The sequence below is a fragment of the Protopterus annectens genome, chromosome 5.part0 (genome assembly GCF_019279795.1).
Source record: "Protopterus annectens isolate FY-2018-M chromosome 5.part0, PAN1.0, whole genome shotgun sequence".
Taxonomy (NCBI): domain Eukaryota; kingdom Metazoa; phylum Chordata; order Ceratodontiformes; family Protopteridae; genus Protopterus; species Protopterus annectens.
The window spans coordinates 664,776,311-664,799,212 of NC_056735.1; the positions used below are offsets into that span (position 1 = coordinate 664,776,311).

The 22,902-nt window shown below is 41.1% G+C and overlaps 1 protein-coding gene across 3 annotated transcripts in view; it reads right to left on the minus strand.

The window, feature by feature from the left end:
• The window catches only part of LOC122802746 (glycogenin-2-like), a 1,303,570-nt gene that overhangs the window by 424,120 nt on the left and 856,548 nt on the right, over nucleotides 1–22,902 (minus strand). For 2 of the 3 annotated variants that reach the window (XM_044072514.1, XM_044072513.1), the window contains exon 15: nucleotides 8,010–9,131. The exons of the other annotated variant lie outside the window; for it this stretch is intronic. In XM_044072514.1, the coding sequence (XP_043928449.1) occupies nucleotides 8,010–9,131 (1,122 nt within the window). The remainder of the gene's footprint in view (nucleotides 1–8,009; nucleotides 9,132–22,902) is intronic. 3 annotated transcript variants of the gene reach the window in all.

Here is a 22,902-nt window from a genome sequence, read left to right on the forward strand (position 1 = left end):
TTTCTACCACTGAGATAGGACTGAGACCACTGAATGGCTTGGTCCTCTAGGGAAATGGATTTCAAAATGTTTGAGTATTTGGTGGTTTACCATACCGAAGGCTTTTGAAAGATCGAGAAAGACAGCTGCAGAAAGATTGTTTCGGTGTTGGTTAATGACATTAGAGAAGAAGAGGGCAGAGGCTGTGCTATGGAATGGTCTAAAGCTGTGTTTGGGTCTTGGCTATGGATAAGATAAGTTCTATAGTTGACCATGGATGCCTTTTTCCATAATTTTAGCCCAAGGGAGACAGAATGGCTATGAGTCTATAATTTGACAGCTCAGTAGAGCTGCCCCTTTTATGGAATGGGACATCTTCCAGATGGAGGGAATGGATGCTACAGATATAGTTCTATTAATCAGTATAGTAATGGGGTAAATCTAAGACATCTGCAGCTTTTTGTAGATATTCTGCAGGGAGGAGATCAGTTGATAGGGTGGTAGGCTTTAGTTTAAGTAGTTTTCAAACAAAAGATGTGCAAACTGGTTTGAAGTTAAAGGAGAGTTGGGAACTGGGTGTAGTGGCTGGAGAATTTGGGGATCTGGGGAATAACTGATTAGCTAGGTTTTGGACGGTTGTTGTACAGAAGTTGTTAAAGGTATTGACAATTTCTTCTGGGGGCTTTTGGTTAGTTTACAAGGGGTAGGAGTGGAGGATTGTCCAGGACTAAGGAGTTTATTTAAACCTTCCCAAAATTTTTGTGGCTTCTTTTGGTGTTTTTCTTGTAGAGGACAGTAAAAGTTTTTCTTATCTAATGTAGTGGATTTTTATTTCATTTCATAGCTGTCTATATCTAAGTTGATCTATGTTTTTTTTTTTTGTGGCCCATGAAGTGGCCCAAGCCCCATTGGTACATCTAATCTCATTTTGAATCCATGCACACTAATCATTACCTGCTTTTGATATTTATCAATCAATCCTAATGCCACTGTCAATGGACATGCCTTTCGTATCTGCATTTTGTTGGCATTTATGAAGTTAAACACCATATTCATGGGTGAGCCATTTGTTACTCTAGATGAACATTTTGAAAACTAATCTACATTCAGGATACGGTACTAATACTATATACACATTGAAGCATGCTTCTGCTCATTTAAGTTTTTTTTTACTGATGTTTTACAGGTAAAATGTTCCCATTAACATAAAATCTACCGATGACATACTTGCCAGTTATTTTCACTGGCAGGCCTTGCTCTACACAAATTTACTTGAGTCTTGAAATTGTTTAGGTTGCAGACTTGCTGTCAGTAAATTATGCACAACTTAACTTTCTCAACAGGGAACCACTGTCGATAGACTTTGCTCAGGTGAACTTAATCAAATATTTGATTATATTTACCCTTAAACTCCATGAGTATCTACCTCATTTTCCACAACCCCTCAAATACCTTCGTTTCATTTTAAAATGTCCGCTTGAATTACCATGATAATTTACTATTCCTCCAAGCCCACCCTCTTCAGACGAACTTTGCATTTGTCTCAATTCATAGAAATAATTTAAAATCACCCACACCTCCAATTTACTCAGCTCTTATCTGTACTTAAATCTCTTGAATTCACTCCTGCCCTTTTAAATACAGAATTCCTTTACAACTAGATACTAAACATATTTGTATAGCCATCTCCCTTCTCTGCATAAGCAACATGCGAGTGTATATTATGGCTCTATTATATATGGGCAAAAACACGAGTAAATGGCTGAGAGAATATCTAATTCGCAAAGGAAAAGTACAGCAAACATGCGTCTGAAACTGGCAGTGCACAACTGAAAACATCAGTTTTGCATGTAGCATAGCTGTCAAGATTTTTCAGTGCGATTGATTTGGTCTTATTTTTGACTTGTACCTTGTAAACTTATTCTGATGAGTTGCCGTGAATTACACTGATGCTACAGACTGGAAGTTAATATGTATTGTTCACATAGTTGATGTGGATGCAAAATCTATTTTATTCAGTTAAATAAATTACAGTAATATTTATTAAGTCACTGATTTGGGGTATTTTTGGCTGTCAACATTTCTTGGGAAAAGAAGTTGAGAGGTACTGGTAGCTCGGATTCTGAAGTTTTGTCTTTTTGGAATCAATGTGTACGTAATTTGTAAATTTAAGTCTGGGATTTGGTGGTGGGCTTGCTTCCCACTTGGGGTGCAGGGGATCTTACCCCATACAGAAACACTTGCATGGTTTGCTCCTCTAAAGTTCAGACAGAAGGTTCTTTATACTTTTTCAATTTTTTTCAGTCTTTTGATGCTAAAACGCATGTATTTTCATTCTTAGCTGTTATAACCATGGATGCAACTAGATTTAGTTCTTGTATACTCAAATAATCACCATGATCTAACTTGCTCATTCACGAGCAAAAAACATCTGAATCATCTTCACAAAACTCAATTACTACTTTCACCTCCAGTTAAATAAAACAGATAAATGCAATTTTTGGACTACACAATAAATTTCCTTTTGGATCATCTTCCACACTGGGATGTTCAAAGAAATTTTAAATCAAAGGACAAACTAGTCAATTTTTTTTTCAGTTACAAAGCCCTAATACATTACTACGTTATCCTAAACACCAAGTACAAGATTTTTAGATGGACATAGTAACATCAGAAAAAACAATTTTCCATTGATTAAATCCACAGCCTGTGTCACACCATCACAATACTTAGCCTTAAAGTGCTTCCTTTGCCACCATTGCCTTCCTTCATACATTACTTTCTCTATTTGTGTTGAAATCATTGGTACCCTATCGTATCCCAATCAGTGTTCTGTTTGCTTTCAACACAATTAAGTTTTTACACTATTTTAAAAATTCTGAATGTTTTCTGTATATTCTCATCTATTTCTTTTTGAACTTTGACTGTGTTTAGGACATCCCTGGATACATACAATTAAGACAATCACTAAATATGCATCCATAAAGTTCCTGCATTTCCTTTTCAGTTCTGTCTTGTTTTACCTTGTTCTGCTTAATAAACATACTCCACAGCACATGCCGACAACTGCAATCTTTCCTTAAAGCTTTTTTCTATTGGATCTTGTTCATCAAATTGACTATTCGGACTTTTAAAACCTTTTCACATATAAAGGCATTTAACATGCAATAAAAAACAGCACAAGTTACAATAAATGCATCTGCGGGTCTATGAATACTGGTTAACAAAAAAATTTAAAAAGCATATTCAAAAACATGTTAAAAGATGCATGATAAAATGCTGCATCTGGCTATATTACATACTGCAAAGACAGATATAGTTGAAATGTATGTTCTGGAACAAGACTTTATACAGAAATTACTACTGAGAGGAGACAAATTAAAGTTTAATACAATGAGCACTTTTTGGATGAAAAATTAATTGGATTGAATGATGTTAATTGTGTAATTAATCTATAACTCCAACCAACAATAGGAATTCCCTTCTATAAGGGGCACAGCTTTACTCTGCTCTAACTAGCACAAATAAATCTAATCATTAATGTATATTACTTGAGCCACTCTGACCCCATTCTGCCCTTAACAGACCTAACCAACTGAACCCTAACCATCAGAACCTCTGTTGGAATTTGTCAAATATCTTGGTAACCTTCCTTAAGTTTACGGCTAAATTTTCTAGAGAACAGATTGATTTCCTAGATGCGACTGTAAAGAAAACAGGAAGAGGTTCTTTGAGAAAAAGTTTATATAGAAAGCCAACTAGAACACACTACTTCGTAAAAATTGTATGCATCCTAGGCATGTGTCTAGGAATGTTTTGAAATGGCAGATTTTGCGTATCATGAGGTTACATAAGAACATTCCCTGTTGCAAGCACTTACTGACCTCAGTTATGATTTTCTAGACAGAGGTTACTCAAATAGGCGATTGCATTTCTCTACTTTTAAGAGACAAAGAAACAAAGGGTAAACCTTATTTCTCTGAACCAGTAGTGGGTGAGAATGTAACACCTGCTATGGTGAGGGGAGGTCATCGTGCCTCTTTACTCATCCCTCATCAGGCCCATAATTGAGTACAATGCCCCTTTTGGGATGTACCTTACCAGACACCTGCAGAAACTGGAAAGACCCCAAAAGTACCTCACCAAGAGGATCAAAGGGCTCAAACAGATGCCATATGCTGCCCGGTTAAAGAAACTCCAGCTCTACTCAGTGGCATACCGCCTGCTCAGAGGCGATCTGTGCCCGACGTATAAAGCCATGTCCAACCCGGAATTAATGGACATGCTGCACCTCAGAAAATCCAAATCCCATCGAGCTACGCGCTCGAGAGACTTTAACCTCAGCACTGAAATAAATATGACATGCTGGAGGGACAGATTCATAACCCAGAGGCTCCCTTCACTCTGGAATAAAATCCCAGTCCAGGTTAGGCAGAGTCCCTCTGACTCTCTTCAAGAGGAATCTTGATGAGTGGATGGGGGATCGTAGGTTTACCCCGGGTATCACTTCTGTGTCACTGTTAGACAGAGGCACAGTATACTAACCTCAAAAAAGGGCATAGCAAAATTAATTTTAAAATGGGTGGCGAAAGCCAAACACTCTGGCTAGGCTTATAAATGCCCTAGGGCAGATAGCCTAGTATGAACCTATGAGCCTATGAACACTGAGAGGAATATCAGAGTACCCATGACTTTTTCTAGTAATATTAATACATAGTGAGATTAAAAATAATCGGAACATTTTGAAAGCCTCTGAAGAGATAGGTAGAATAGTCAGCGACACTCCGTTTTCTTTTAAAAATGTATCTATAAAGAGACAGCTCTGTTACAGGACAGGAGTGAATAAACCACTTGTTACTTCACAGAAACAAGGAACATAACCTTGTAGGAAATGTAGTGCCTGTAATTCTATACACATAGGACTATCATTTATACACATGCATAAAGGAATAGTGATGTAACATACCTTTTATGCAGATTGTTCAACAAGGAATGTATTATATTACAGTTACTGTACGGAATGTTCAGCATTCTATATAGGTAAAACAAATCGGTCCTTAAGGGAGTGCATCATGAAACATCTTGGAGATACTGGGAACAAGAGAGTAATGCAATAGCAAGGCACACTAAGGAATTTGGTATGAATCATGCATTTAAATTTTAAGTACTTAAAATAGTTAACGAGTGCTCGAGGAAGGAGGACACAAAGAATAGAACAAAATTAGCTGAGCGCAGATGGACAGGACATTTTAATGCACACAAGAAACTAGGCATTAATGAGGCTGTATCTATTAAACCGGTACTAGGCACATGCACACACCCACACTGAGTAAAGTGGTTTTAAAAGTTTTGTATTTCTTATATGATGTTACTTATTTGACATGTTGACTATAGGAACTGCAATCTTTTTCTTAGTTTCTGGAGATATGCTTTTAAGCTGACTAATTGTTTAAGATTGGGCAGTCTAAGTGCTTTGCTGCTGTTCTTTTTGTATTTGAGTCTGAAGTGAGTGGGAAGTCTTGAAAGCACTTACTCTCCTTTTGTTTTATTAAAGCTGTTTTAGTTTAAGCCGTGGTTGGTCCTCTTTGGTCTTTTGAAAAATACTGCTGTTTACTTATAAAGCACCTTTGCCTAGTTCCTGCTCTTTCTTGGACAGTTAAAATTCAGATGCATTTACCCAAAGGTCTGAGAAACAGATGTCAAATAGGAGAGGTCCCAAACATGGAGCTGTATGGTAACACCACTAGTTTCAGAAGCGATACCTACGATGCTAACCACAGTGGTGGTTAGCAGGCAAATAGTTGTCTATCCATCACAGAACATAAGGATTTAAATTCAGATTTTCAACTCTGTCAATAATACCTGCATGGGGAATACTGTCAAAGGCCTTGGCCAGGTCCAGATATGCAGTTTGCACTACACACCCCCTCTATCCCGCAGCTTTGGTTACTTTTTCAAAGAAATTGAGGTTAAAAAAGACAGGAGACTTCCTTTGAAAAGCCAATTTGATAAGGTCCAGGATTAAGGGATTTTTAAATGCTCAGATTAATAAAGTCCAAGATAATACACACCACAGCTTTACATACGAGGCTAGTGAGACTAAGGAGTCATTTCCAAGGTTTGTGGTTGAACCACCCTTGTGTAGTGGTATTAGGATGGCTGTTTTCCAGACTTCAACAATAGAACCAGTGGAGAGGCTTATATTAAAGATATTAAGTAGGGGTTCTGGTGGGCCATATTTGTCACTGATCATGCAAACCTAGTATATTATCAGGGCCCATGGTTGAGGTGTTCTTAGCATTTTAGAAGGCTATCAGGGCTTGCTTCATAGTAATTAAAAGGAGTGGCTGGGACTGGAATAACTGGGCAGAGTAAAACTTGCTCCAAATTTGTCTGCTAGGATAATAGACATTTTCTTTGGGTCAGTACACACAATAGTGTGAATTAAGGCTGTACATCAGGTGATAGTTCTTAAACTTCCTGACAAAGATATGTAGTTATTTTTTGTTTTAATGGCTCTTAAAATTCCTTATCTGCTGTCAACTTTTCAGACTGGAGAAACTGAACCCATGGAGTTTCCCATCAGATTTACACTTGTTTAACCAAAACTAAGGCAACAAAATGAGCCTGAAACTATACCCCTCCCCCTTTTCTTGGTATTTAACTACCAGCATAATTACACTTAATAGTACCTTTACCCAACAGCATTGGATCATTGGGGCACTCAATTTTTTTTTTTTTATAGATGAACAGCAAAGCTCCATGGTGTAGGACACAGTCATGGAGTGCAAGGCATACAGTTTAAGACTACGCAAGCCTTCAAGAGATTCTACAGTAAGAGACAATCCCACTGTGGCATCCGATTTGAATACCATGGAACAGTGATCAGACAAGGAAAGAGAATGTACTTCCTGATGCTTGGACAAACAGCACTTATATGGTGCAGGCTGGCTTTTCAACATCCTAATTTTATAATTGGGGATTTTAAACATGTACATTTTCAAAATGCAAGATGCGTAAACTGAATTCAGAGACCAACAATCTTCATATATACTTTGTCAATCTGTATTTCAGGTGGCTGCCAAAATCAGATAATATAATCAAACTATGACGGCAAAACATCAGAATCCTCATGGCACTGCTGAGAAATTGCATTAAACCTAATTTATGTTGCATACATTATATCTTAAATTTGTTGGATATGTTTTGAGAAAACTTATTTGTGCAGTTCTCATGACCCAAGTTCCAGATGTAGCCAGAGGATGAATTTGGCTAAAGATGAAAAATATTTAATGTACAAAGACTGTGGTGGGACACTGTACTAATTCTATATACAAGCACCACATGCATAAGTCATTTAGCCTTATTCTATAGAGAAGTGAGCAAGAATGCAAGAATATTCCTCCACTCACACCTGATCCTCAGTCCTGGGCTACCATTCTAGCATCAAAAGTTAAAAGATTAATTTAATTCAGTTAAAATGGACCACTCAACAAGCAGACCAACATGGAAAATTTAGCAGACTACTGGTAGCTTTTATGAATATTAAGGTTTCCCTTTCTGCTGAATGGGAAGATGGTCAAATTTCACTTTTCCTCTCTCAGTGCTTTATACCCATCCATTCCTAACACAATGGGCTTAATCTTTCATACTCCTACAGGCAAGATAAACAGAAGGCATCTATAGCAGCAATGCCTTAATAATGTCTACTAAATGCTGCTTCAAAACAATTTCTACCAAAGAAAGCCTTGCTATATTTCTGAAACAGCTACACTACAGAGAATAGCAATGTTTAGTACTTATAGCAGTTAAGTTGAGATGGATACAGTGTGGATGATCTTGATCTGTACTGGATACATTCCAAAAAAAATGGGTCACAGCAAATGCAGACAGAAAAAAAGCAACCTGATATATCAATACTATAAATGAAAAATGGAAGAAATCTGAAAGATGTAAAACTTCACCCTAAAGCTGTCTGTGTATTTAAAGGTTTAGTGCTTAAAGAGGATATTAGAAAAATATTACTTTACCCCTGAACTGTCAAAGCTACGCTCTTGAATGGATAATGTAGGAGATTGTGGACCATCTCTGTAAACATCAGAAATCAACATCTCTCTGATGGAGGACAGTAGGGGAGATTGTGAACCATCTCCGTAAGCTTCAGAAATTGACCTCTCTCGGATGGATGCTACAGGAGATGGTGGACCATCTCGGTAAGTATCAGAAATAGACCTCTCTCGGGTGGATGATGACATAGGAGATGGAGGCACATCTCTGTAGACATCTGAAACAGACCTCTCTCGGATGGATGATGGCACAGGAGACGGAGGCACATCTCTGTAGACATCAGAAATAGACCTCTCACGGATTGATGATGGCACAGGAGATGGAGGCATGTCCCGGCAGATGTCAGAAATAGACCTCTCGCGGATGAATGATGGCACAGGAGATGGAGGCATGTCCCTGCAGATGTCAGAAATAGACTTCTCCTGGATGGATGATGGCACAGGAGATGGAGGCATGTCCCTGCAGATGTCAGAAATTGACCTCTCTTGGAAGGATGGCACAGGGGATGGAGGCATGTCCCTGCAGACATCCGAAACTGGCCTCTCTTGGAAGGATGGCATAGGAGACTGAGGAACATCCCTGTAAACTTCAGAAACTGGCTTGTCTTGGATAGATGGTACAGGAGACAGAGAAAACTCCCTGTAGACATCAGAGATGGACCTATCTCGGATGGGTGGTACTGGAGATCTAGGAACATCAATGTAATCAGAAATTGATCTTTCATGGATGGATGGCACAGGAGATTGTGGAACATCTCTGAAAACATCAGAAATTGACCTCTCTCGATCTCTAAAAATATCAGACATAGCCTTTTCTCGATCTCTGAAAAAATCTGACATTGACCTCTCTGGTATTGATGATGGTACAGAAGACGGTGTAACATCCATGAATACATTAGAAATTGTTCTCTCTTGAATGAATGATGGCACAACAGGTTGTGACACATCCCTGCAAATATCAGGAACTGACCACTCTCGATCCCTGAAAATATCGGAAATTGACCTTTGTCGGATGGATGATGATGGCGATGGAGAACGTGGAAGATCCTTGACATCAGAAGTCTGCCTCTCTGGTGAATGGTCCGGCTATACAAAATAAATTTTTAAAAATTACACATGTACTTCTTTATTTTGCTGTAGCAAACATACACCATGTAATTGGCAATAGTTTTTTAATGAATAAATCAGACTGAAGAATTGAACACATGCTAAACAAAGGACCTTTTTTGTTATTCTTGGGTTACTTCATTCCCAGCTTTTTAAAAATTATTGCTCACATTCAAAATTCACTAATGTTTCCATGCAATTTTCTTTCCCTCGCTGTTAACCAATGTTCTTGCCAGTGGATTTAGGTTTGAATTTCAATAATGCTGCATCCCACTGACTGCTGCCCTCATCTCTAATACAGCTCCTTTTGTGACAGCAGCTGGCATTTGGCCAAGTAGTACACCTAGTACTAGACTAGGTGAGAAATTGTGTGCTCATCTAGTACTGTCTTCCCCCTGAAGGGCTGCAAGAAGCCTAAAGGGTAAGTTATCTCTGCAAGCACTGGATTTTATTCAGGGTATATTTTCATGTTTTATGTAAGTCATAACTTTTGCATAAAAAATCAGCTTTCCATGAAATTTCATCAGTTTCTTTGGGATCTGTTTGCCACTGTGCCACCCCTCACAAAGTAACAACCCAGAAGAAAATCTGGAAAAAGTTGTCAAACAAGCTGGTTAACTACAATTCCAGAAAGTTAACTACAATTCCAGAAGGTTAACTACAATTCCAGAAGGTTAACTACAATTCCAGAAGGTTAACTACAATTCCAGAAGGTTAACTACAATTCCAGAAACCTATTTTTTTCCACCCTTTCAAACTGCTACTACCCAGAAGTCTGGTCTACTTTGCCTAACATGGCTACCTTCCCTTTCTGCACACCTGCAGTTTCACAATGCTACCAGCAGCTACAGTCACTCAGAGCATGATGATTGATCCAACTTCATAAGGACACTAACCACGGTTTGTCTTGCAACTAGTGAATTGCACTTGCCCTAAAGTCTGGTGTCCTGGAAGTCGAGAATATGATAAACATACCATTTTGTAACACTTCAAGCATTTATCAATCATTGTGACTTCAATTTTTGTAACCTTAAGGGTAAACTTAAACATACATTAAAATCAAAGTGAACAAAAAAACTAGTCAATGCCTCCTAATTATGGTTATACAGAGCTGAAATGAAATCCTGGGTTACTATTACTACAGATTCTCAACCCCACCCACTATCAAACTCAGCATATTTAGAAACATTTCCTATGATTACTAGCTGGATTTAAGCAGATAAGTTAAGACCACACACCACCTTTTAAGATGCCAGTAAGAATATTAATTTTGGTGACTAGGTACATCGACTCAGCAAAAGTTGCTCCTTTTTAGTGGAAGGCCTAGGAAGGGATAAATTGCATCACAGATTATGCAAATCTAAAAGTCATACTGCTAATGGATAATCAGCCTACGATGAGCTTAAAATGCTTGAAATAGTTGCAGAAGAATAAAGTGCCAAGAAAATTACTGTCTCACACAGAACCAAAGTGAAGAGCAGAAGAGATGCATTGCAGTTAATTTACTGTGATGAGTACCACTACATGGTAAGTGTATACTAGAATGGAATGCAAAGATTCAGAATTTTAAACCAGCTACTTAAAGAACATGAGAAACAGTCCAGTAAGAGACAAGTTGGCATAATGGTCAAGTCTTCACCTCCCATGAACAAGGTACAATCCTGACTTCCGACCAATGCTTATTTGGAGTTTGCATGTTTGGAGTCTCTGTGGGGGTTCCTCCCACCTCTGAAAAACATGCGGTTTCCATCTCAAACTCGCCCATGAATGGAGCTGTGGGCAGCAGCCTTTATATGGTGCCCTATTGGGGGGGGGGTTGTACAGACTAACCTCTTTGGGGCATCTATTGTGGTGCGCAGTATCCTCAGTATAGAACATGGATCACAGACTGTGCGCCATGGCAGGGCTAGCCACTTGAGTGTAAAATATGGTTCTAGGTGATTCAGTCATGTTGACTAATGTCGGTAAATGGACATGGGCAGTTACCGGTGACAAGTGGGTTGAGGACCTAGCCTTACTCAGACCTCTGCCAGGGACCCATGTTAATAGTGAGAGGGCTGTATGTGCCCCTATTGGCCAGTGCGCCCCCACCATAAAGCCCAGCAGCCTTGGGTCAATAAGCTACTGTCCAGACGGTGTTTAGTTGCCCAGCCGGAGTTACATGGGATAGCTCTGTTGAATGAAAGCTGGATGTAAAACCAATCAACCTGCCAAATATGAACTGCTACACTTAACATGGGTTCACTGACGGAACGCAGCTTGGAAGTGGATGACATGCTACAAAGGAGGCTGGCCATCCTATGCATCCCAGGGACAAGATGGAATGGAAGTGCAGCGAAGAAACTTTGCTTGGGATCCAGAGTCTACTACTCAGGAGGGAGACCGACTAGAAATGGTGTGGGAATTGTGGTGAGAGGCTTCAGAAGGTGATGAGGGATATCAGAATTAGTGAAAGACTCATGGCAATCATACTCCAGTGTAATGATAGGACAGCATTTGTAATCTCAGCATCTGCCCCACAGCAGGGTTGCAATAGTGAGGAAAAAGTGCATTCCTACAGCAGTTCCAGGACCTACAAGATAAAGCAGGACAACATGAATACGTATTGATAATGGGTGACTTGACTGCATATATTGGGACAGACAGAACAAGATACAAGGACTGCCTTGGTCCACATGGGTGGGGCAACAGGAGCAAAGGAGAGGCCATTCTAGACTTCTGTCTAGGAAATGGCTTGACAGTAGCCAACACATGGTTCAGAAAGAGATGGTCACAAGATCACATACATGAGTGGCCAACATGCAACTCTGGTAAACTTCCTTCTAGTAAGGAAAAGGCAGTGGGGAAGAATCATGATTGCAAACATATCCCCAGTGAAAGTTAGCCCCACAGCATAAACCACTGGTTATCACAATCAGCTGCAAGCAGTGGTCAGAGAAGGCTCCAAGGTCAGAGACCAGGCTGAAAACCTGGAAGTTGACTGGAGAAAAAAATACAATAATTCAAAGAATTATTCATGGCTCTAGCTCCCCAAGAAGAGGAAATAGGTCGACTTGAAGAATGGCAGTTCCTCAAACAGCATGTGCTAAAACTTTACAACAGATATGTGGTAGTGTTGGGTATGGAAATAAGGTATACAAGGAAAGCTGCTGGTGGAATGCAGAACTCCAGAAAGTAATTAGAAGAAAGGAGTGCAGGAAAAAGTGGGAGATAGAAAAGAACAACCACGCTAGGAAGGAATATACTGGTTGGCTAACAAGTTAAGAAAGTTGTAGCAACAGCAAAGACGGCATCAGAGGCACTACAAAATTCTGGAAAGTGACTCATTAGGTGGCACAAAAACTATATCAGGTTGCGAGGCAAAGAAAAATAAAGATGATAGTCACACACCCTTCATAAGGGATGCCAGCAACAACCTGCTCACCACTCCACAGGATATCAAAGGCAGATGAAAGGAGCATTTCCAGCAGCTTCTGAATGAAGGAAAACCCACAGAAGGTGTACTGCCCCAGAATCAGCCTATGACAAGAGAAGAGGAGCCTACCCTAGAAGTAACAGCACTAAGGAAAATAAAGTCAGGGAAAGCAGCAGGCTCAGATGAAGTCACAGCAGATATAAAGATGTTGGGTGAGATAGGGGAGAAAAGGCTCCTGAGGGTAATCATGGCAGTGTGGAGAGAAGGGTGTGTCCTAGATGACTGGAGAATAAGCACACTCATGTCGGTGTACAAGAATAAAGGGGGCATCCACAACTGTGGGCAGCACAAAGGAATCAAACTATCATAATGCACGAAAGCTCTAGAGAGGGTGATTAACAGGTACGCAGAGTAGTAGAATGTAAAGATGGGAGATGAGCAATTCAGATCAGAATGCAGCACAACTGACCCAATGTTTGCAGTGAGATGGATAGTTGAGAAGCTAGAGAGGAGGAAAAAGTCTGAGCATTCCTAGACTTGGAGAATGCATATGACATGGTCTCAAGAAAGCTGATCTGAGCAGTATTGCAGTGGTTTGAAGTCCCAGAAACACTGGTAGAATTAGCAAAGGCTATGTACAAGGAGCCAATGACTCAAGTATGAACAGTGTTTGGCCTCACAGAGGGGTTCCCAGTGGGAGTGGGTATACACCAGGATTCAGCTCTGAGCACACTACTATTCATAGTGGTAATGGACTACATTAACAAGCTGGAGGGGACACATCAAAGTTGCTGTCTCCAGATGATGTGGCATTACAGGCAGACTGAGCAAGAACTCCAGCAAAGTATAGTGCAATGGAAAGCAAAACTGAAGGCACATGGGATGAAACTAAGCACAGACAAGACAGCAATAATAGCAACAAACTGGGGAAATCTGAAGAAGCCGAGAATGAGGTAGAAGGGAAAATAATGGAACATTAGCTCAAGTATCTGGAAGGGTGGTTGAGGAGAATGGAAGTCTGAATGAAGAGGTCAAAGCCAGAATCAGCTGGGGCTGCAGCCAACTGACAAAGTGTCAGGTGCAGTCTATGACAGAAGAATGCCAAAGAAGCTGAAAAGTAGGGTGTACAAGACAGTGATGCAACCAGTACTACTGTATGGTACAGAAACCTGGGCAGTAAAGGCAGAACAGATGAAGCTAGAGGTGATGGAAATGAAGTGCCTGAGAAAGGTGGTAGGATGCACTCTGTGGGACAGATGAAGAAAAATAAGAGCAGAAGCCAAAGTAACTCCAATTGTACAAATGATCCAAGAGAACAGATTATGGTGGTTTGGACACATGCAGAAAAGCAGAAGAATCTGGTGAAGGTTTGGGACAGACAAGAAGATAAGAGGAAATGAGGACATCCAGCAAAGAGGTGAATGGATTGTGTGAAAGATCTGAGACAAGAGTGTCAAAGAAGGCAGGAGGGTGGCACTGAATCGAGAGATGGCAACAGTTAACACGATTCCATTACCCCATGTAGAAAATGGAACAAGAGGGCTGACGAATGAAACAGTACATTAAGATCAGTGGTGTGCACTGTGATACAGAGAGAGGTCTGACTTCTACACTTGAATGTAATCTGTAACAGAATATTTGGTTCCTGATGAAGTGGACAGACACAGATGGATGCTTATCCACATTAACTTCAGAGATAGTATATAGTGCCAGGCTGGATCAAGCATCCACATTAACTTCAGAGATAGTATATAGTGCAAGGCTGGATCAGTTTATGTGTGCGCATCTGGTATTTACTAGTAATACGAGAACCTGCTGAGCTAGATACCCAATACTCCATAAACAGCATGAAACTGACAGCTGCAGTAGACATATCCTCATGGTACACAAAAGCTGATACCATAGTCCTTAACTTTCCATCCCCAAAATTTGGGCACCGACTCTCAATGTGGAAGAAATGGGCAAAATGTGGAACACATACCAACTCCAGTTATGAAGCTCACAGGATGTTTAATTGGAACATGCTTCCCATCCATGTGAAGCACAATTCCTCCCTAACCCCATTCAAGTGCAACATGGACCAGCGGATGGGGAATCTGAAATTTACCCCTGGTCTAGCACCTATATCTATTAGAGACAGGTAGCTTGCAAATGCTTAACCAGTCATGCAAAAGCCTATATATACCTGTTAAAATAATCCTTGGGTGTCAAAACGTGTCATACATTTGGGGAAACTGTTTTAAAAAGCCTCCCTGGCGTTATTAGTTTCAAAGGTGATTTCTATGTTGTGTTACTTTATACTTTCAAAATTCGCTTTAACAAATTCTTGATTTAATATTGACCATAGACAGATATAAACATTAACACTGAATGTTTGATAGACCCGCCTGATGTGGATCATCACATTAAACTCATATGGAAAGTACAATGAAGCTGAATAGTAGTAGACACTGTCAATGATGAAGCAAGAAACTAAGTGGACTAAACAGAGATGCTCTGGGTGAAAAACTCTCCAGTTAAGAATTAGTGATTAAGAGTACGAGAAAGTATGAGGGAACAAGAGGACTGGAAGAATAAAATCATTAATTGCAGTTGCTAGCAAGCCATCACTGATGGTCATCTCCAGCAGGGTTCACACATCTGCAACCCAATACAACTTTGTTCCTTTCTTTTTGAAACATGAGCTTCTTTAAAAGCATTCCACTTGCTTAATGAGGGGCTTTAGTAATACTGGGATTATATACTCAAAAACAAGACCTTGAAGTATCCACTCCAGCAGAAAATACATACACTAACTCTGTCGTGGCACTGACCCGCGGATTATTTTAAGGTGTGGACTTCAATTGGTGCAGTAGATTTTTCACCAGTACTGTTGGTGGTATATCTCCAGACTCCTTTAGTCACTTAGGTGCTGCATCCCTAGAGGAGTAGGGTGATGACCAGACAGTATAATGTTGCTATCCTACACCTTAGAGTACAATTTGTGAACTTGTCACTTTTCTCCTGTAGTTTGTGAAAAACACACAAATTTGTATTTGACAGAACAAAAAAATATGCGTCACAGGGTGGCTATTCTCTTTTCCCCACTGTTTTGAGGGCAGGAGCTGGTGAAATCCCTCACACTGACGTACAATGGATTGCTCCCTGCAAACCCCCCCCCCCACTAAATTTTAGTTACATTCTGCAATATACAATAATGTATATTTAACATGTACTGTGATGATTGAATTGACATACAAGCCTCATCCTAATATGGTAAAACAAAGGTGATGACAGAAAGATGTATATCTTGAACAGGACAAGAGTTAGAATTAAAATGCACTACAAATTAGAAAACCAGTACAAAGAAATGTAAAAAGAGAGACATGTAAAATAATACAGATGGAAATTCGTAAAGTCACAAAGAGGCAGACTGGAATAAAACCTACAAACTTGACAAGAAATACATTGTCCATGAAAAGGGATCAACAAATAGAATACAGAACAAAATAAGGCACAGCAGATTTATCTGCACAATATGACATGGAGAAAATGCTGGTCTTTAGACTTATGTTTACTGTACGAATATACAAGCAAACAAAATACAGAAAACGGAATAAAGCAAACTGAATTTTATAAGCAGTTTTAAGTTGCTGAAAACATGTTCTAACCTAAAATGCAAACCTAAGTTCATATCTTCCCCCATATATACAAGCCCCCATTCTGAAGTGTTATGAAAAATTCTAAACAAAATTTAAAGGTTGTGCTGCTAAACGCTAGGAGTCTTAGCATGATGTGCAAACATTCCTTGCCTTGGAGGATGCTGACATTTGTGCAGTCGTTTAAATCTAGTTCAAAGCTGTGGAGAGCACCCCAACCTTACCAAGTTACTCAAACTACCATACTTTCAGACACCAAATGGGGGGCTACAAAGCCAAACGAGGTGGAGTTTCAATATTTATCTAAGACATGCACACCTACAGGATGGTCAAATGGAATGACGCATAGGAGACACTCCAAGTGCAGTTAACCGTTGACAAAACTCAAATCATAGCTACAAATCTATACCCCACCAACCATGGCTCATGACGCCAACTCCACCTTTCTGGACTTACATGAAACCAATTCAACCCTCTACCCTGATCCTGGGTGACTAACTACCCAGCCATAGAGTGGAAGACCTATTCTGGCCCAAACATGAATACTCAGACATTCTTCAACTTCAACGTCAATCCACTGGATCAGCTGGTTAACACCTCTGAGAGGTGAAAATATCCTGGACCTGGTACTAACCAACATGAATAGCCACTGTAGCATCCCTACAGTGTCATTCGCCTTGGCAAGATCCAATGATAAAGTGATCACTTTTGAAGTCATCATCTCCCCTGAACCCCCCCTCCCCCCGTCTGGGTCAAACAAAACAACTTTTCCAAAGCTGAATACAATCTCCTCACAGCAGGTATAAGCATCTTTACAGCCACCGTCCCTTCAGATGGAACTAGCACTGATGTCCAAACCTACAACAAAAAAACTGAGCTCCTACATAGCTGTATCGACTCAGCAATACCTGACAGGACCAAATCATCTTCCTCGAGGAAGAGTAAACCTGCTTGGTGGACAGTAGTAACAGACTATAATAAAAGGAAAAAATTGCTGTCCAGGACCAAGAAAGAGCAGGTGCCAAGTTGGAAGCAATCTCTCCTTTGCCTGAACAAGCAAATAAGGTCAGTGGTAAAATCCTCCAAGGCTCACAGAGTCCAAATTGGCCACATCCAGCAAGGACAAGCAGAAGGCCACCTTCACATATGACCGCAGTCTAAAAGGTAATGTCCAAATCTGTATATATATATATATATATATATATATATATATATATATATATATATATATATATATATATATATCTATCTATGGAGTTGCTGCAGATCCATATGTCAAACTCCACTCACGCAACCCACACTCAAGGCCTTAGCCTGGTCAGTGACATTAATAGAACTTGTTGGTGGGATAGACGTGTTGCAAAGCCTCCCCCATCTGTGGAATAGACTCCCTCTCCATATCAAGCAGAGTACCTCTCTAGCCCTCTAAGAAGAGCCTGGATGACTGGATGGGAAACACCCCTGGGATTAAGGGTTACGTCAAGTTAAAATTAATTGAGCAAGTAAGATGGTAAAGAAATTTTACATGGCTAGGCAAGGTAGAATCTAGTATTCCCTGAAATAGGAAAGTACTACAAATGCCATACTGCTGATCTGCTTCCTGGTGCTTCATTGCACACTAACCCATATGCAGCTCCTTTCCTCACTGCTAGTATTAAGCAGCTTACCATAGGGCTGCAAGGTGTGCTTCCCATTCTCGGCTGAAGGAAGCACTGCAGCTCCTCCTGGAAAAATCCCAGCTAGCTGGAGATTAAATGTTCACTGCACTTAGCTGTTATAACACCAGGTGACCACCAATTACAAACTTGCCAACTTGGAATGACCCATTACTGCTCTTACAGGGGCTTGTCTTCAAAGAATTGGCGGCTCCAAGAAGCACGTACCCTTGAATTCCAATGAACTAACTTGTATCTGTAGCTGAACAGGAAGTCTAAACAAATGAAAAGCTTCTGATCTTGGATGACAAATCCTCTTGCTCAGGAGTTTAGGAATTTGCTTTTACTACGAGCTGACAGCTGGTTCTTATTCAGCCTTACACATTTTGACTTAACTGTATTCTCTCAACTAGCACTCCCTACTCAGCTGTCAGCTCGTAGTAAAAGTTTCAATGTGAACACTTTTACACAGCAAATTCCTAAACTCCTGAGCAAGAGGATTTGTCATCCAAGATCAGAAGCTTTTCATTTGTTTAGACTTCCTGTCAGAGTGGAGCATAAAAAGTTATGTACTCAGCATAACGCTCCATGTTTGTTGTATATCTCGCTATTCATTCTTACTAGATGGGTTCGGAGCCAAATCGACCAAATACACTAGCTCGAAGTCTGACTTGGCTCGTGGAACAATAGGTATCCCATCATGCAGTGGTGTAATTCCCCAGATCTTGTTTGCTGCCAATAAACAGTGTGTCTAAATTAATAATGTGACATCAGAATAGAAATAAGGAAATTCAAAGGAACTCCATTACTAAAAAAAAAAAAAAAAAAAAAGATTTCATCTAGGTCCTCTAGGAGTCCTTGGGTGGGGGAAGGTGGGAGGGTTGGAAGAATAAATGGTGAGATGAACAAACATGGAATGTTATGGTGAGTACATAACTTATGCTGTCCTATCTCGCCTTTATTCTTACTGGATGGGACAGTGTCCCTAGCAGCATTTTCCTGGGTGGCTCACGGGAGTATACCTTTGAGTAGCAGTGGAACCAAACGAAGCCCTGTCCCTGGAGGCCAAATCAACTATGTAATGAATAATGACCATATGGGGACTTGCCCATGTAGCAATGGCACAAATACTGCTCTTGACAACCTGGCTAGGTAAGCACAGGATACTGCTAATGCTCTGGTCGAGTAGCCTCTATCTTTGAATGGTATTCGCGTTATCAGAAGTGTATAAAGGCAATTTGAAAGTATAGTTTTTGAAACTGGCATGCCCTTTGTTGCTTTGGAAAAGGAGATGAACAATTGATCTCTTCTCCTGAACTCTTTAGTTTTACGCAGATAAAACCCAAGTAGTCTATGTACAACCAGATAAAGTTTGAACTCTGCCTTGTGATTGGGGAAAAAAGACTGGGAGCTCAAGAGATTGTTGGTCTGGGAACAAACTTTTGGCACGAACGATTAGTTCGCAGAGATGCTCTGTTTATGGAAAACAGAATATGGTGGCTTGAAAGAGCTTGCAGCTCCGAAACTCTTCTAGTAGCAGTTACATCTGCAGGAATGGTTTTTCAAGAGAGGAATATGAGATCACAAGATGAGGGCACGAATGGAGGTAATGTTAGAAGAGTCTAGACAAAATTCAAATCCCACAGTGAGGTTCTTTTACGGGAGCCCTCAAACAAGTGCCTTTTAAAAATGCTTTGCACAATTTGTGTGACATCGGATTAGGAGTAAATTCACCAAGGTGGAAATTAGAAATTGCAGCTAGTTGGACTTCAGTTGTAGCTGCAGCAGAGCCTTGCTCGAAAAGTTCCGCAAGAAATTCCAAAATTGAACAGATTGGGGTAGAGTAGGGATTCAAGGTTTCTTGCTTGTACTGAGCAGGAACCTCTTCCATTTGCTGGAATATAACTTCCTGGTAGAAGCCTTGTGAGAAGACACCAAAATGTGTTTGACTGCTGGTGTGAAGTCCTGAAGCCTGACAAAGTTTGGAAGTGGAGCAGCCAAGCTGTCAAATTGCAGGTTTGAAGAGCAGGATGGAGAGTTCCTAACTAGAGTCAGAAGGTCTAGAGCTGTGTGTACAGAACCCACGGTTTCTCCTGTAGGCGAGGCCAGAGAAAGGGGAACCAAATCTGACAAGGCCAATATGGGGCAATGAGAATCAGCCTGCTTCCCAAGAATTTTGCTTTCTGAATTACTTTGGGTATGAGAGGAAGAGAGGGAAATGTGTACCAAAGTCCCATAATTGTGAAAAAGTGAGTCTCTGTTTCCCTCCAAAGGAAGATTAGGGCAAAGTAGCTGTTGCATTTGGTATTCATGGGAGTGGCAAACAGCAAGGCTAGTCCCACTTCCAGAAAATCTCCTCCGCTATGTTTTGGCCCTGCTGAGCTTGTCAGCTATCACGTTGGATTTCCTCGGGATGTGTGTTGTTTCTAGAAAACATTGGGAAGAGATTGCCCATTGCCATACTCTCAGTGCCTCTCGACAAAGGGGATATGATCTGGTCCGTCATTGTTTATGTACCAGACTACTGACATGTCTGGACTGCAATCGTTCATAGTGGAAGAGTCCTGGAGCACCTGCAATGCCAGAAGCACCACTCGTGTCTCAACACTGATGCGCAAAATGGGCCTCATGTTCGTGCCATGTGCCTTGGATTGTCCTTCCCGGATAACACCCCCCCTTCCCACCCAATCTAAGAGGTATTCGTTGTCACCGTAGCTATAAGCTGTAGTGGAACAAAAAGTGGTCCAATGGTAACATGGTCAGACCAAAGCCACCATAGATCTCTCTTGCAGGATTCAGTAATTCTGACTTGAGACATTAGAAGTTCTTGAAATAACCACTAAGCAAATAGGAGCTATTGAAGAATTCTCATATGCATTCTGGCTAGGGGAACTAAAGCGATCATTGAAGCCATGGTTCCTAGGACTGTCAAAATCATCTTTTCCTTCACTGTTTCTGGGTAGGTTGGCTATTTGTCGTCAGAGAAGAGGAACCCTGTCGGGAAGCAGTCATGCCATCATGGAGACTGTCTAGACCTGCGCCTATGAAAGTAATATGTTGACAAGGCAACAAAGCAGATTTTTGTAAAATGACTAATCCCCAACAGAGAACAAGTTTGAAGAGTGGTGCAGTTAGGAGCTAGTTATCTAGGTAAAGAAACACTTGGAATCCCAGACATCTCACGTGAGGCATGACTACTGACATGCATTTGATGAACACACTAGGGCATGCTGTTCAACTGGGTGGAACATCCAGGATTGTTCTGATCTGTGGACAGAAAAGCAAAATGGAATGGAATGGAATAGCCTCTGGATATTAGACTTTGTACCCACTTGTCTCTTGTGATATCTTGCCTGGCTTCTGGGTACAAAGATAAATGCCCCTGACTGCCTCCAGAGTACAGCAGTTGGGCCTTCTTACAGGAGCACAAGTAGGGCCAGCCGCAAAAGTAACCAAGTCAACCTGGTTTTGCAGACCCCCTCTGCCTCTAGGACTGAGTCTACCATTATTGTCGCCACCTGGGGGAGGGCTCACCTCATGAGTCTTGAAAAAAATCTCTGGGATCTTTTGAACCACATTTTCCCACTCTTCTGACCTTTAGGGTAAGGTCTTGAAGGTACAGAAAAACATACTCCAACGGCAGAGTTTTTTCCCTTCCTGCTCACATCTGGTGAGTGTGTCCTTGATGTTTGGCCCAAAAAGTGAGGAGCCATTAAAAGGGGCATTGGTAAAGATAGACTTGAAAGGCTCCGCAAAGATGAAAAGCACATAGAGGAGTGCCTCCTTAGGAAAACTCCTGAACTGCTGCCCTGCTCACTCCATCCACTGCATAGGATATCAGGCTTGTGGAGGAGTTAATGATGGAATTTAAGGTAGATAGCTGAGAGGTGACCTTTTCTGACACCCCCACAGCCAATGAACCCAGGACAGCATCTCCTAACTTCCTTCAGATCATCTCTTTGCAGTCTCATAAAGTGCATAACGTAGCTCAGCAATGCAAGGGTAAAAGTCATTTATGAAAAAACACGCTTCCCGTATTTATCCATCATCCGTGAGTCCTTGTTTGGTGGATGGACAAATGAGGATGCTTTAGAAGTTCCTTCTTGGTGGCTGCTGCCACCACCATAGCATCTACAGGAACACCTTTCGTAAGAAATTCCTTTTCCGAAGTGACTGACGAACTTATTTGACCTCCGAGGGACTGGTTCCATAGTGTCTGGTGACTACCACGCCTTTCAACTACCCAACTCCAATAAGCTCATTGAAAGGTGGAGACCACCAGGAGGCTGAAGGTTGAAATCCAAAAGCCTTCAGGTACACAGACTCATCGGAAGGGTTGAGGGTTTCCCAGACGTCTGTTTCAGTATCTCTAGGATATCTGCAAGAAAGATAACTTCAGAGGATGACTGTGGGGGCACCCTTCCGACCCCAAGGTCAGTGTCAGAGGACATGGACTCATCAGGGGAGTCTATATACTTCCTCTTGCATGCTCGAGCCTCCTCAGAAGAGTATTCTGGACAGGTCTTGGAAGAGTGGGGTTGACCCAATGGGGCTCCTTGAGGCTCTGAATCTCTGCTGTCCTGTGGATGGGGTAGTGCCAAGCGAGCTGTAGCTTGGGACAGCACACTCATTAGCTCGAAGGTAAATCCCCCCGCGGCTCAGAGGACACCTCCAGTTCTGAGGAAACCAAGGGAATCCCCAGGTTGCATGGAGATCAGCTCAGAGGCTGATGTAGGAGCAAAGCTCAGCCAAGCAGAAACTTAGAAAGTTAAACTCTGAACCGAAGAAACACTATCCGAGCATCCCCTACTGCCACCCCCCAGAGCAGACCAGAGAACTTGGGGCTCCTAGACACACAAGGAACAGAAAATTTTGGTGCAAGAATCTGTTCCAAAATCTCCTGAAGGGGTCTCAGAACAAAAGAATCTACAGCAAGCAGTACCTGGCATTCAGGCTCCGAAGACCCAGCTTAGCTCAGAGAAGGAACAGTCGTGGATGTAAATAGTCTTGAATGGCTCAAAAAGTGGTTGGGTCAAAGCCAA